Genomic DNA, 12,816 nt, shown 5'->3' with positions numbered 1-12,816 from the left:
CACCTAACTTTATCGCTATCACACAGGAGCTAACAAGCCCCTCTCACTGTTTATTACACGGAGCGGCAGGGTTACCAGGGATCCCAATCTGAAAAAAAGCAATTTCAGGGAGGTGCCCTCTGCCTCCCCCATCCGCTGGGGGGAAAGGGGGGGGGGAGAAAGCGCCCCCCCCTGAAATGATGGCAGATAGCACTCGCGGCTCCCGATGTTAGAAAAAACAACGAAAAACAAAGATCGCAGGGAAAGGTCTACTCTGCTCGATCGGAGCCAGTGGGTAGGACGGAGCCCGGATGACGGAGCCAGCAGGGGGGACGGAGCCAGCAGGAAGGACGGAGCCAGCGGGGGGGCTGCAGTCTTATTACAAGTGATCTCAGCGACATCGCCGAGATCACTTGTAAACAAACGATCGGCTTCCCCACACTACATTTAGTCCTGCTTGAGCAAAGCAGGACTAAATGTAGAAAGCAGCTTACCGTCCGGGATTCCACACCGCTGCAGCCTTTCATTCTGCGGCCCCTCCTTCAGGCTCCGGCCACCGGGCCGTGACCGGCTGAGCCCTGGTTGTTACGCCACTGATTCCCGTGCCAACAGGGAAGAAAAAATCCATTGATCGAAAAAAAGGTGGTCATTCAGTATGTTCAGGTAAGCAGCTGATCTCATTTTTTGGGGATATAACGTTGCTAAAGCTAGACCTATTATGCAATGGAAGGCTTTGACCTATTTGCTTAGCTAAATCCAGGCAGTGACTTTTTTTGGCCAGGCAATGTATGTTTCTGGCCATAGAGGATACAGTGGAGAAGAGAGCAGGATGAGACCTCCAGAACTATCTCTTGGAAAAGAATAGCAATCTCAATATCCAATCTAGCTAATTGCTATCTCACCCTCTGCGACTGAGCAGTCGAGTGCCCACAGGCATGAAAATGGTCAATGGTCAACTCGTGTCTATGTATACAAACTGCTTTGTAACATGAAACAGCAGAGTTCATAGCTGCAGGCATTTGTCTTTCACACAAAACTACCACTCCTCCTTTATCAACATTGACTTTCATGTGTCATAGATAGCACACCTGTTTCTGTATTGGGCCGGGTTTGGCAAAGGTAACATGAACAGAATGAGGCTGCATGCATGCAATGTTTCTCACCATTCAGGGCGAGTGTTCACTATCTGTAGTGCTCGGTAACAGCGTTTTTCTTCTGACATTGGATCAGTTCTATTTCTGTCAGTTATACAGTACTTGTTTGGTGTTTAAGAGAAAAATACACTTATCTCATTTTCTACCCTGGACCCTAAAAATGTAAAAATGAGTAAGTAATGACAGCTTCCACATTTCTATCCACATAGGTTCTCTATAAAGCATATCTATGCCCAAAAACAAAAACAAAATGTATAATGCATCTTTCCAGCTCTGGTACAAGTAGTTGCATTGATTTATTTCAGCTTCTTTTCACTTAAAGAAGAACTATCGGCAGATAAAAATCTTAAACCTTGCATCTTAAATCTTAAACGAAGCAAAAAACTCATCGGGAAGGATAAAAGCCAGGGATGCACCAATACCGGTATTTTGGTACTGAGTACGAGTACCGATAATTTTTTTATGGTACTCGCCGATACCAATTACCGAGTAACGGAAGTCCCATTCAGGAAGCCAGGTGGCGTGTAATGTCTCGCCACCTGGCTTCCTGATTAGCCGGGCAGCGTGTAAAGACTTGCCACCCGGCTTCCCGATTAACAAGAAAGTCTGTCCCCTCCTACCTTGGTATGTATTGACGCAACCGCCTGCTTTCTGATTGGCCGGGAGGCCGGCTCCATGGTCCCACGTCATTACACGTTCGTACGAAGATTGTCCGACAGGCTCCTTCAATCAGCTGATCGAGGGATGCCGGCCCAAAGGGTGCCGACAGTGGCCCAACAGTTCCTCAAGAAACGGTTGAAATTCACACAGTGTATGGCCACCTTAAAGCAATCTATACACAGCAGGCGGCCAAAGAACCAGTTGAAGTTTGGAGCAAATCAATATACTCAATATACTGATAAATCAAGTGCTTCATACTTCCATAAAGCTCAAAGCTCAAACCAATGATAATGTAATGTTGCTTATATTTCCAATGGAATAGCAATGGTTGTACAATACATGAAACAATACAAATGCTTTAAAAAATATAAATGTAATTTTAATATAATTAGTGGTAGTTTGTTTAATCTCTACATGTAGATTAGGGTTTTTTATTCAGTATCTAAACCACAAAAATTAATCTTGAAGAAACCTAAGTTTGCAATACTTTTCTCAACTGCTGCATTACCTGTGTGCGATAAACATAAGGACACATGATCAAAGCAAAGCACCTTTTTATGCAGCACTGCAAGGTTTAATTGTACATCAGTGTCAGATTTATATATTGCCTATAGCAGGGGTAGGCAAACTCTGGCCTTCCAGCTGCTGTGGAACTACAAATCCCATGAGGCATTGCAAGACTCTATGACTCCCAGAGGCAGATGCATGAAGGGATTTGTAGTTTCAACACAGCTAGAGGGTCAGAGTTTGCCTACCCCTGACTAATAGCCACATGCTGGACAAGGTACTATTATCTCTTCTTCAACTGTCTTGGTGTATTTAGGCTTGGGATTTTCGTAAGCCAGTCCTTAATGATAATAATGGACATTTTTAAACAGGGTTAAGAAGTATGCTCATATATACAAATCTGTACTGCTAATTCATTGTGACACAGCTAGAGCATCCTGTGTCTATCCAGTTTGTTGTCACATGGTATGCCATCCAATTTGTCCAGTACATTAGTCTCCTTTTTTAATGTAGGATCCAGGTACCAATCCAGAGCGACCATTCCTCTCCACAGTCCACCAGCCATCTTCTCCCTCCTCCAACACATGTACCACATCTCCAGCACTGATATCCAGCTCATCCGTATTCTGAAAATAACAAAAGAATGGATCATTTCATGCACAGTTGATGTTCCTTCTTTTGGAAGATGCTGAAAGGTCAAACAAAGCTTGGCACTAAAGAAATCAAGTAAAAGGGTAACAAAGGTGCCTACTCATAGCTTTTGTTATCTACTATAGCACCCCAACAACCCCTAAAGCTTTGGCACTAAATATGTCTCTGGCAGCCTCCCAATTTGTCATTGCAACCTCTGTAATCAACAGAAAGGCTAATTTTAAGGGGTCTATTTATGAAACACTTGCTGAGCGAACATCTCTGGGTACGAGATTTGCAGTGTATTATGGCCACTAGATGAGAACGTTTTACAAATAGACCCCTTAGTGCAGGGGTGGGCCACTCTGTCCTCCAGCTGTTGTGGAACTACAAGTCCCATGAGGCATTGCAAGACTGGCAGTTACAGGCATGACTCCCTGAGGCTAAGGTATGTTGGGATTTGTAGTAAAGCACAGTTGGGGGGCCAGAGTTGCCTACTCCTGCCTTAGTTTTAAAAAGTCTGTATTCTATTTCTATAGTGACAGGTGACGTTTTTGAAAACCTCTTGGGGACTTCAGTTTTGAGATTCGTGTTGCTGAATTCCCAAGTCTATTACTGCCTGAAACCACTCTAGTAAATGTCAGGGTAAAATAAAAGAAAATGTTTACCTCATCTCTCCAACGTATGCAAATTTTCCAAGCTTTAAAATGCCTGTTAATCTGTCAGAAATCCAGAGTGCTCCTAACTTGTGCCTTTGCTGCACTAAAATCCCAACCAGCGTTGCCAGCCCGGTCTCCAGGAAAACAGAACTCCAACTATCCCCCACCCTTCTTTGTCTCTTTCCAGATGCATATATTGATTTATTTCCCAGCAAAACAAACATTGACTCCCAAACGTTTGTCCACATATTGTGTGTAGGGAAAGGGCATTGGAAGATGCAATTCTGGGGGGCGTGCCCATGTCAATAGGAACTGGTCTCCCAGCAGCTGCCCCAGGAAGAATTTTACAAGCCTGGTGATGAGGTAAAAACTGTTTCTCAAATTTGGTAATGCCTTAAACTGGACCTTTACCCCCTTTGACTAAAAAGCACATCAGTATACAGCTCTGCATGCTGATATGAAATCCTCTTACATTCATTAGCTAAACAAATATATTTTTATTTTACTTACAATTTCTTTTTTTTCCACTTCCTGGTCCACTTTGGCACAAATGATGTAATCATGCCCAAGCATTGCATCCTGGGAAGGTTACATCAGCAGAGCATTGTTGGGAAATGTTATGAGATCTCAGGGAAAGGCATTTTCCTCCCCTGAGATGAAGTGCATGGCCACATGTCCTAGCCACATGTCCCAGAAAGTAAGGGGAGATCTAGTAACCTGCGCTCAGTTAAAATGACCACTGTCAGAAGATTGGGGAAGAAAAGAAAAATATGGTATGCAGAGAATAAGAAGCCAGTACTTATCTGGAAGTATGTGTTTGTAGATTGTCATTACTAAACATTTCTAAAATGTGTTTGTTGTTATTTTGAAGATATGTGTAAATGTCCTCCTTAAAGGAGAACTATGAGATGAGTGATTTCCACTCACCTCATAGTTCTAGCCGACCTGTGACAATGAGACTGTCACAGGTCGGCTCAGTAGATCGGGAGGTGAGCGAACACATACCAGGTTCGCTCACCTCTCGATCCTGTCACGGCTCTCTGCCATGAAAGGGGGAGGGGCTGGATTCCCCTCTCCCCGCTCCGATCTGCCAGCGCTGACTGGCGGAACGGACGGGGGAGGGGGGCGGATACAGCTGGCTCGGCCTCTAGATCGGCAGAGCCAGCTGTCACTCACACAGCTGGGCGGATCCCGTCATCTACGTCGGGATCCGCTCCGGCTGCGGCGTCTCAGTATACCCCGAGCTCCCGTTACCCTAAGGAGAACTATGGGGAAAAACACTGACCCCATAGTTCTCCTTTAAAGAAAAGGTTCCGCTCTCTGCTGAATTTATAATTGGGATTACATCCCAGATAGCAAAGATAACTTGCTACAAACTTGTGTCAGGGTGAAATTGTAATTTTTGTTAACTTGCTGCACACATTCCTGGCAAGTTGTAGACTTGCAGAACACTTGCAGCACAAGTTCTAGTTGACACTTTTTGAATTTGTAGCAAATTTGCTTTGCAAGTCTACAGCAAGAGTACTGTAGGTCTTAGCAAGAGCTCTGCAAGCTCGCTGGTCTGGAGACTTGCAATGCAGACTTGCTGTAATTGTGCAACAAAATTGTGAAGCTTGGCAAGTCTGCAATACTTTAGCAAGTCATTTTCAAACTTGCAGCTCAATTGCTTGCTATCTGGGATTATGAAGAATGCAGTAGTAGGAAAACCCTGTTATAGCTTGAGTAATACTTAAAAGAACAAACACCCTCAGTAATGCCACACAAGTATAATTGCAACCAAGAAAAACAGTATAAAGTATAAATGCTGTAAACATTATTAACAAATATCTACTAAGTAACTCCTGTATCACTTATTCCTCCAAGAACAGATTACTAACATGGGTTTTGGGAACTCCTGGGGTGAAGGGACCTGAAGACAGGAGCATAGTGCAAATCCACGACAGAGAAGGAACAGAAACGTGTGCAGCATAGACATAGGATGGCAAGTACAAGATCCATAAAGACAAAAAGGAGGATACTACATTGTCGGCTAAAGGTAAATGGCTCTCACTAGAGTGCAGAGTCGGGGAGAGTCAGGTAAGTTTGGAGAGTCAGAGAAAATGAAGGTACAGAATCAGATGGACTTGTGTAGCAGGACAACTATACTGGTGACCCTACCCCATGGGTCACCAGTATGTGACCCATGGGATTGCCTAGAGCAGTGGCTCTCAACCTGTGTAGCCTCAGGATCCACATTTGTCCTTGGTCATTAAGTCGCAAACCCAAGTTGCACTGCAATGGAACGCATGGCATTGCGGTACAGAGCGTTCCAATGTGGGCAACCGAACTGTGGGTGGGAGGTGCATATGGGGTGCCATTCAAATGAATGCGCGGTAGGTGCGATTGCGTGGTACAGTGCGTTAATTGCACAGGACTGCGCAATTAACGCACTGTACTAGTGTGAACGGGCCCTCAAAAACACTGACAGACACTCACAGACATTCTCACATAAACACTCAAAAAAAAATTTCATTTTTCTTTCTTTTAAAAAAAAGATCCACCCAGTCTCCCTATCTTACGAGAACTGGAGTGGATCCTCAGCCTGGGGTCCAGTGTGGGCTGCTGTGCTGTGATCGAGCTCCATCCATATGTGCATTGCCTGCACAGCTTCCTTGCGCGACCTGTAGAGGTGTCGGGAGCCAGAATGTGACGTCACGCCGGTCCATGCACCACTACGGGGCACGCGAGGGAGCTGTAAGCAATGCACGTATGGATGGAGCTCTCTCGCAGTCATGGCCCCACCCCACCTCAAGCTATCACTTGGCACCGGGCAGCATATTTTGAATGGCTGCTTGGCCTGAGAACTGACAGTGCTGTGCTATAGGGAGGCAGAGGAGCCTGTCACCTAGAAAAGTGGAAGGCATGCAGTGACCCACTGAACACGGGGTCGCGACCCACTTTTGGGTCATGACCCACCAGTTGAAAACCAAGGGCCTAGAGGGAGAACTGCTGGCAAACAGGAAGACACTGTTATAACCAATGGCAACATGATACATGTTGCCATGTATCATGTTGCCATTTGGTCAGGAACAAAAGCCAAAGCTAATGTGGGCAATGAGGATTAGAAGATAAAGCCAAAAAACGGACACAGAAACAGGATTAGAAGTCAAACCCAACGCAGATCATATCAGGATATACTATAACAGAAGAGCCTAGACCAAATGTAGAAACAGATAGAGGTTCACATGAGAGAGTCACACTCAGGCAAAAAAACCCCAAAAAAAACAAAGAACGGATGAAACAAAGATAAAGAGGGCAGAAGCACAAACTGACAGAACAGACAGGGAAACCATACCAGATCTGAGATGTTATACGGGAGACACACAAAACTCATGGCAACTAAACCCCTTATTTAAGGAGATAGAGAGAACCTGAACGAGTCGTTAGTGTATAGCGCTCCTTACCTGGGCAGTGTAATTGTACAGCACTGTATGTTCTTGGCTTTCTGTATCCAAATCATAAGAAACTCTTCTTGGAACTATGGGAATACTTGCATACTCTGAATCTCCAGTCCCTGAAAACGGTAGACATATATTGTCAAAAACTTTGCAGCTGTTCTACAAAGTCCATGTCCATGGAGTATAAACTGACCTGTTGGTTGATTGCTCAGTTCTGCCAAGTTCTTAACACTTCCACCACAACCATGCAGCAGATTAGAAATTCTAGTGAAGAAAAGAAGAGATAGAACATTTTGAGTTCTGCTTCAGAAGTCTGTTTATGGAAAAGAAAATGGCACTCATACAACCAATTAGGCTACTGGGCAAACGCTGAGAGACAAATTGTTGCATTTAACTTTAGAATAAAAAACCTGGAATTCATAAAATATGTCACAGACACCCTTTAGAAATGTGTCTCTACACGATAAATGGTGGTGCCTGTGACAAGTTTATGTACCTGTCGAAAACATGGCTTTGTTGCATAGAAGCATGTTGTCGACAACACTGAGGCTGGAGTGTCCATACCGCGGACAGTCCCTCAGTACATGTTTAGCCCCCGGACCAAACAGTGTCCATGATTGCTATGATGCTGTCGGCTGCACAGCATCATTGATTCTTATGCTGCTGTGCAGCCAACAGCGTCCTAGCAGCCAAGGATGCTGTGCAACCAACAGATTCATAGCAACCAATTACATTTTGTGCTGACAGCATCCTAGCAACCAATGATGATGTGGGCTGACAGCATCCTAGCAACCAGTGACAATGTGGGCCAACAGAATCCTGCCAACCAGTGATGGGGGATTTGGGGGGTGGCATTGCCCTGCTTACTCCAAAATGACATTGGTCTTATTTACCTCCAGTTTTGTTTAACTCCAAAATAGCGTTATTTGTTGATGACTTTGTCACAGCCATAGGGACAGATTAGAAAAATGTCCCAAATACCATCTTTATGAATTTGTCACACATGTCAGTATTAACTGTGAAACTGTGGCACACCTTTTATGAATTTGGTGCAACAGTTCTATATACAGCCATTATACCAGAATTGTGTTGCAAAGCCTTTATTGAATCGCCCCCAATGTATTAGTTTACCAAAGCGATACTTTTACATTCATAAGCTACAGGTTATATGTTATACTAGTGTAATGCAGGCAGATACCTTACTGAACACCCAGAGCTAGTGAACTCCAGGAGCTCTGGAAATTCAGGTTCTGAGGCTTGGGCTAGCCCACCTCTCTATTGGTTCCTAAATATGATAAGCATCACTGAGCAAAAGTGACCCACGTAAGAATGGAGAGCGCAGGCCTGAGCTCAGAACCAGAAGATTTATATAGCAGAGCATCCAGGGTTCTCAGGCTCCTCTCACTCTGCAAGGTATCTGAAAATACATATACTGTAGGTACCTCCAGGTGCATACAATTAAGGCCTGCAGTCATATTAGTAGATTTAAAGCTGAACTCCAGGATAAGCAAATATTGTCTATATACATGAGGGGTGTGTATTATTATTTGAATCTTGGTGTATTTCTTTCCAGATCTGTGCAGTAAACCAGCAAAAAACTTTACCTCTGTGCAGAAGTTTCCTGTTATCGAGACCAGTCATTGCTTCTCTTTCTCTTTGTGCAGGGTGACTGGTCTTGTATCAAATTATATTAATGAGGAGCAGTGAAGTACAGTCATTGTACAGTACTAATGAGCTGGAAGCATGGCCTGCACTGGTCATAAACACACATGGCTGCCAGAAAAGCAAGGTAGGTAAAAGGATAAAACTTACTGATATGATGGTTTACATTTAAAGTAAGGGAGGATTACGAACCCTGTTAGTTGTTTTGCCATCTGTGTCCCATTGAGGAGATTTCCCTTTGCTTACTGTCCAATAGCTACAACAGAAAGTAAGAGGGAATCCCTCCAAAGAGAAGTGGAAAAGGCTGGCAATCGTAGGAATCCTCTTAAGGCGGGCCTTTACCAATATCTTTAAAATAACATCAAACACACCTTTAGAAATGTTTAGTAATGACAATCTACACATACTTCTAGATAATTGCAGACTTCGTATTCTGTGCATACCTTATTTCTATTTTCTTCCCCAGTCTTCTGACAGTGGCCATGTTTACTAAATGCAGATTACTAACTCTCCATTTACTTCCTGGATTTGTGGCACATGTGACTATACATGTGACTAGGACATGTGACCATGCACATCATCTCAGGGGAGGAAAAGGCCTTTCCCTGCGATCCTGTGAGATTACAGATGAGATTTCCCAGGAGTGCTCTGCTGATGACAAGGCAATCCCAGTGTGCATTGCTTTGGCAAACTGAAGTCGTTTGCACTTTCAAATCAGGAAGTGAATGTTCTGCAAATGTAAGTATTTCATAATCACAGCATTTTACACCTGAAATGTCTATGTTATTATTAATCATCATACATAGAGGGATGCATTGGTAGAATTTGATTTTTGAGTGTAAAAGTCAGCTTTCATGGAGTTTCTTTATTAAAAAGGCATAAAAGCAGCTACAAAGGGTGCTACAAAGTGAGGGAAATCCCTGGTGGTCAGTAGGATCACCAGAACTAGCATCCCCTTTGGAAGATTTCCCATTTATTCTTGTTCTGACCCAACATTTGGGATTTTTGTTCACTTTCAGTGATAACATTCACCAGGACAAATAAAGAGGGTGAATCTCCCTAACGGGGACACCGACAGAAATAAAAACCTGACAGATCTTCTAATTCCCCCTCCACTCAACTGAAAAAAAAAGTTTCAGTAGCCCTTTAATAAATAATAAATTTAACATCAACTTGTATTAACATAATTCTGCCTTCTAGATTTGTGGCGGTTGATGGGTAGACTGGAAAGGTATCTGCTTTGATCACATTTTTTGTTATGTCTTCAGTGTGACTAACAATATAAAATGAAGAGTATAATGATTCATGTAGGCACATACATATCAAGAATCAAAAACATATTGGATGTGGGTGTGCTGGAGATCACGTGTCTTTACAGCATTCAGGATGTATATATCAGAAATTAGGTTTCCTATCCCTATCTCTCACCTTTTTATCATTTTATTGCTGCCACCTGGCGTGCTTAATCCATTACTGCTCCCTGGAATGAATCCATTAGTATAGTTCTCATACAGGACGGGACCTGGGAGCAGAAAAGAAATCCCTATTATCAATCACAGGACAGAGCTAAAACTGTCCTATATCCCTATACATTGCCAGGAGACGGTGATCCACATGGCAGCTGCATACCTGGTGGGATCCGTCCAATGGTCTTGTCCTGAATGAAGTGATTAATTTCTTTTTGCACATCACACTCCTCCAGGTTCTGCCTGACAATCTCCAGCATCTACCATGAGTGACAGACAGAAATGAGAAAAGAACTATTACTAATATCATAGTAGCTATTCCGTGTTTGTTAAGTGCTGACAAACGGAATCAATTACCAAACCGTTACACCTAGGGTCAATTCTCTACAGGCAAAGTGCGTCGCATTTGCGTGCATTCGTGTGTATTTTCACATTTATGGCTCTGAGGATCAGGTGATTATAATGTTTTTTTCTAAACCTAGACAAAAATGAGTATTTAACCCTTGCAAAGTGAGAGTAGCCACGCCTCAAAAAGTAAACTTATTTTCCCCGGAGTTCTGCATTAAATGTGGTGACTGCATTAGTTTTCTCTTTTTTTAAGGCTATTTTTTTCCCTTTATTTTTACCCGGTCATCCAGCCAGTAATATACTCCCTGTCTTAGAAAGGCTGAGCTTTTCCACTGTATCTGTGGAGAAGAAACTGAGCTCCCCTTGGACAGCAGCATTATCAGCCTGTGAAGAGGGTAGCATTAGATGTCCTAGCAGATTTAAATGCCCTTGACTAACAAATTAAATCAGAACTCCAGCCAACACTTTTTAAGGAGTTACTGTAAAAACTGGCCATACACTATGCGAATTTCGCACAGTGGATGCCCCTGTCAGCACCCTTCCCCCCGGCATCCCTCGATCAGAAGATAAAGGAGCCGGTTGGAAAATCTTTGGCCGAATGGTGTTTGCAGTCAATCAGCTGCAAGCTCTCTTCAGGTAATATTACAGCGGAAACAGCAGGGGATTCCTCCATCCACGCTTCTTAAGGTGGCCATACACTCTACAACCATCGCAAGACTTTAGTCTTGCGATGGTTGTACAGGGATTAAAAAAACGTACGATCTGCCTATCTTGGACAGGCAGATCGCACTCTCGATCATGACCGCAATGCTGAACGGGCAGTGTGCGCGTGCGCACACCAGCCCGCTCGGCATTTGTCTTCCGAGCATCGTTCTAACCAGCCGAGAATCGTACGATTCCCGGCTGGTTTTCGAACATGCTGGTTCGACGGAAGACGTGCGACCGTCCCAGTAGAAATGGTCGCACGTCTCCGTTCACACTGCTCGATTATCGTACGAAAAACCGATCGCATACGATTATCGTACGATAATCGTGCAGTGTATGGGCACCTTTAGCATTGACGGAGGAACCTGTGATATTTAATGGAGGAACCTGTGATATTTTTTCCATTCAGCCGGAGTACAGTGTATGGCCAACTTTACAGTTTGTTTTGCTTATGGGATAAAGGTTTTACAGAAATGAATAAAAGCCGACCACTGTGAGCAGACTGTCAGTGTTAAATGATTTGTTTTTAACCCCATATCTGCCACTTCTGCTGCACAGCATGGCGTGTTAAAGGAAGTTGAAAAATAACAGCCTTGCTGTCCAGATCACCAGGTGGAAAAAAAAAAAAGCCTAAAAAAATGCAGCCAACACATTCAACTGCAATATATTAAAGTGACATTAAAGGCTATTTGTCTTCCCCTCCACCCAATGCTAGTGTCAGGACTTACCTTAACTACTTGCTGACCAGGTGTTTAGACCCCCTTCCTGGCCAGGCCATTTTTCAGTATTTAGCGCTGCGGTACTTTGACTGACATTTATTCCGTCATGCAACGCTGTACTGAAATGAATTTTATACCATTTTTTAGGGACAGATAGAGCTTTATTTTGGTGGTATTTATTCACCACTCGGGGGGGTTTTTTTTTCTATATTTCAGAAAATTTACCAAAAATTTTGGGGAAAAAAAAGTGTTTTTTACATTATGTTAGGAAACAATTATTATTACCCAGTTTTTTGGTAAAATATAAAAGACGGGGTCACGTCGGGTAAATAGACACCAAACATGTCATGCTTAAAAATTGCACGCACCCGCGAAATTGCAAAAAACTACAATACCCAAAATTGACCATAGGCGATGCTTTAAAAGCTTTTACCGCTCATCCGTTTAGTGTTATCAGTGATTGATAGCCCTAAAATTATTGCTCTCACTGCGACGTTCGCGGCGATATGTAACATGTGCAGCGTAATGGGCGCAATCATCGTTTTCGCAGGTATGCGCACCTGACGCATGTTTGCATGCGTATATGTATGGGTGGGGGCTATTAAAATTTTTTTGTTTTTTAAATTCTTTTTTATGTGTAACTTAAATTTTATTTTGGAAACTTACATTTTTTTCCTGTTTTTTTTTTTTCCACTTAACTTTATTGCTATCACATAGGGGGCTAAAAACCCCCTCTATGTGATAGCAAAAGATGTGGCAGGTCCTCTTTATGGAGACATCAGGGGTCTTCAAGACCAATAATGTCACCTAGGACCCCCCTGAAGAAGCTGATGAAGCAGAGATCTGCTTCATCAGCTTCTCTCCGGCGTCTGAAGCTGGAGAGTGACACA

General features: G+C 43.3%; 1 protein-coding gene across 1 annotated transcript in view; it reads right to left on the bottom strand.

Annotated features, from left to right (window-relative positions):
- Nucleotides 1-2,733: 2,733 nt before the first annotated feature.
- Nucleotides 2,734-12,816, bottom strand: part of PSTPIP1 (proline-serine-threonine phosphatase interacting protein 1) — a 41,600-nt gene continuing 31,517 nt past the window's right edge. Inside the window, exons 11-15 of the mRNA XM_018567631.1 lie at nucleotides 10,318-10,416; nucleotides 10,117-10,210; nucleotides 7,220-7,290; nucleotides 7,033-7,142; nucleotides 2,734-2,926 (exon numbers count right to left, since the gene is read on the bottom strand). Coding sequence (XP_018423133.1) covers nucleotides 2,792-2,926; nucleotides 7,033-7,142; nucleotides 7,220-7,290; nucleotides 10,117-10,210; nucleotides 10,318-10,416 — 509 coding nt within the window. The 3' untranslated portion in view covers nucleotides 2,734-2,791. The remainder of the gene's footprint in view (nucleotides 2,927-7,032; nucleotides 7,143-7,219; nucleotides 7,291-10,116; nucleotides 10,211-10,317; nucleotides 10,417-12,816) is intronic.

This window comes from Nanorana parkeri, unplaced genomic scaffold (genome assembly GCF_000935625.1).
Source record: "Nanorana parkeri isolate BGI_ZX_2015 unplaced genomic scaffold, ASM93562v1 scaffold1078, whole genome shotgun sequence".
In the NCBI taxonomy this organism is placed as follows: Eukaryota; Metazoa; Chordata; class Amphibia; order Anura; family Dicroglossidae; genus Nanorana; species Nanorana parkeri.
Note: the sequence above shows the minus strand (reverse complement) of the source record. Positions and strands in the feature narration are given on the sequence as shown.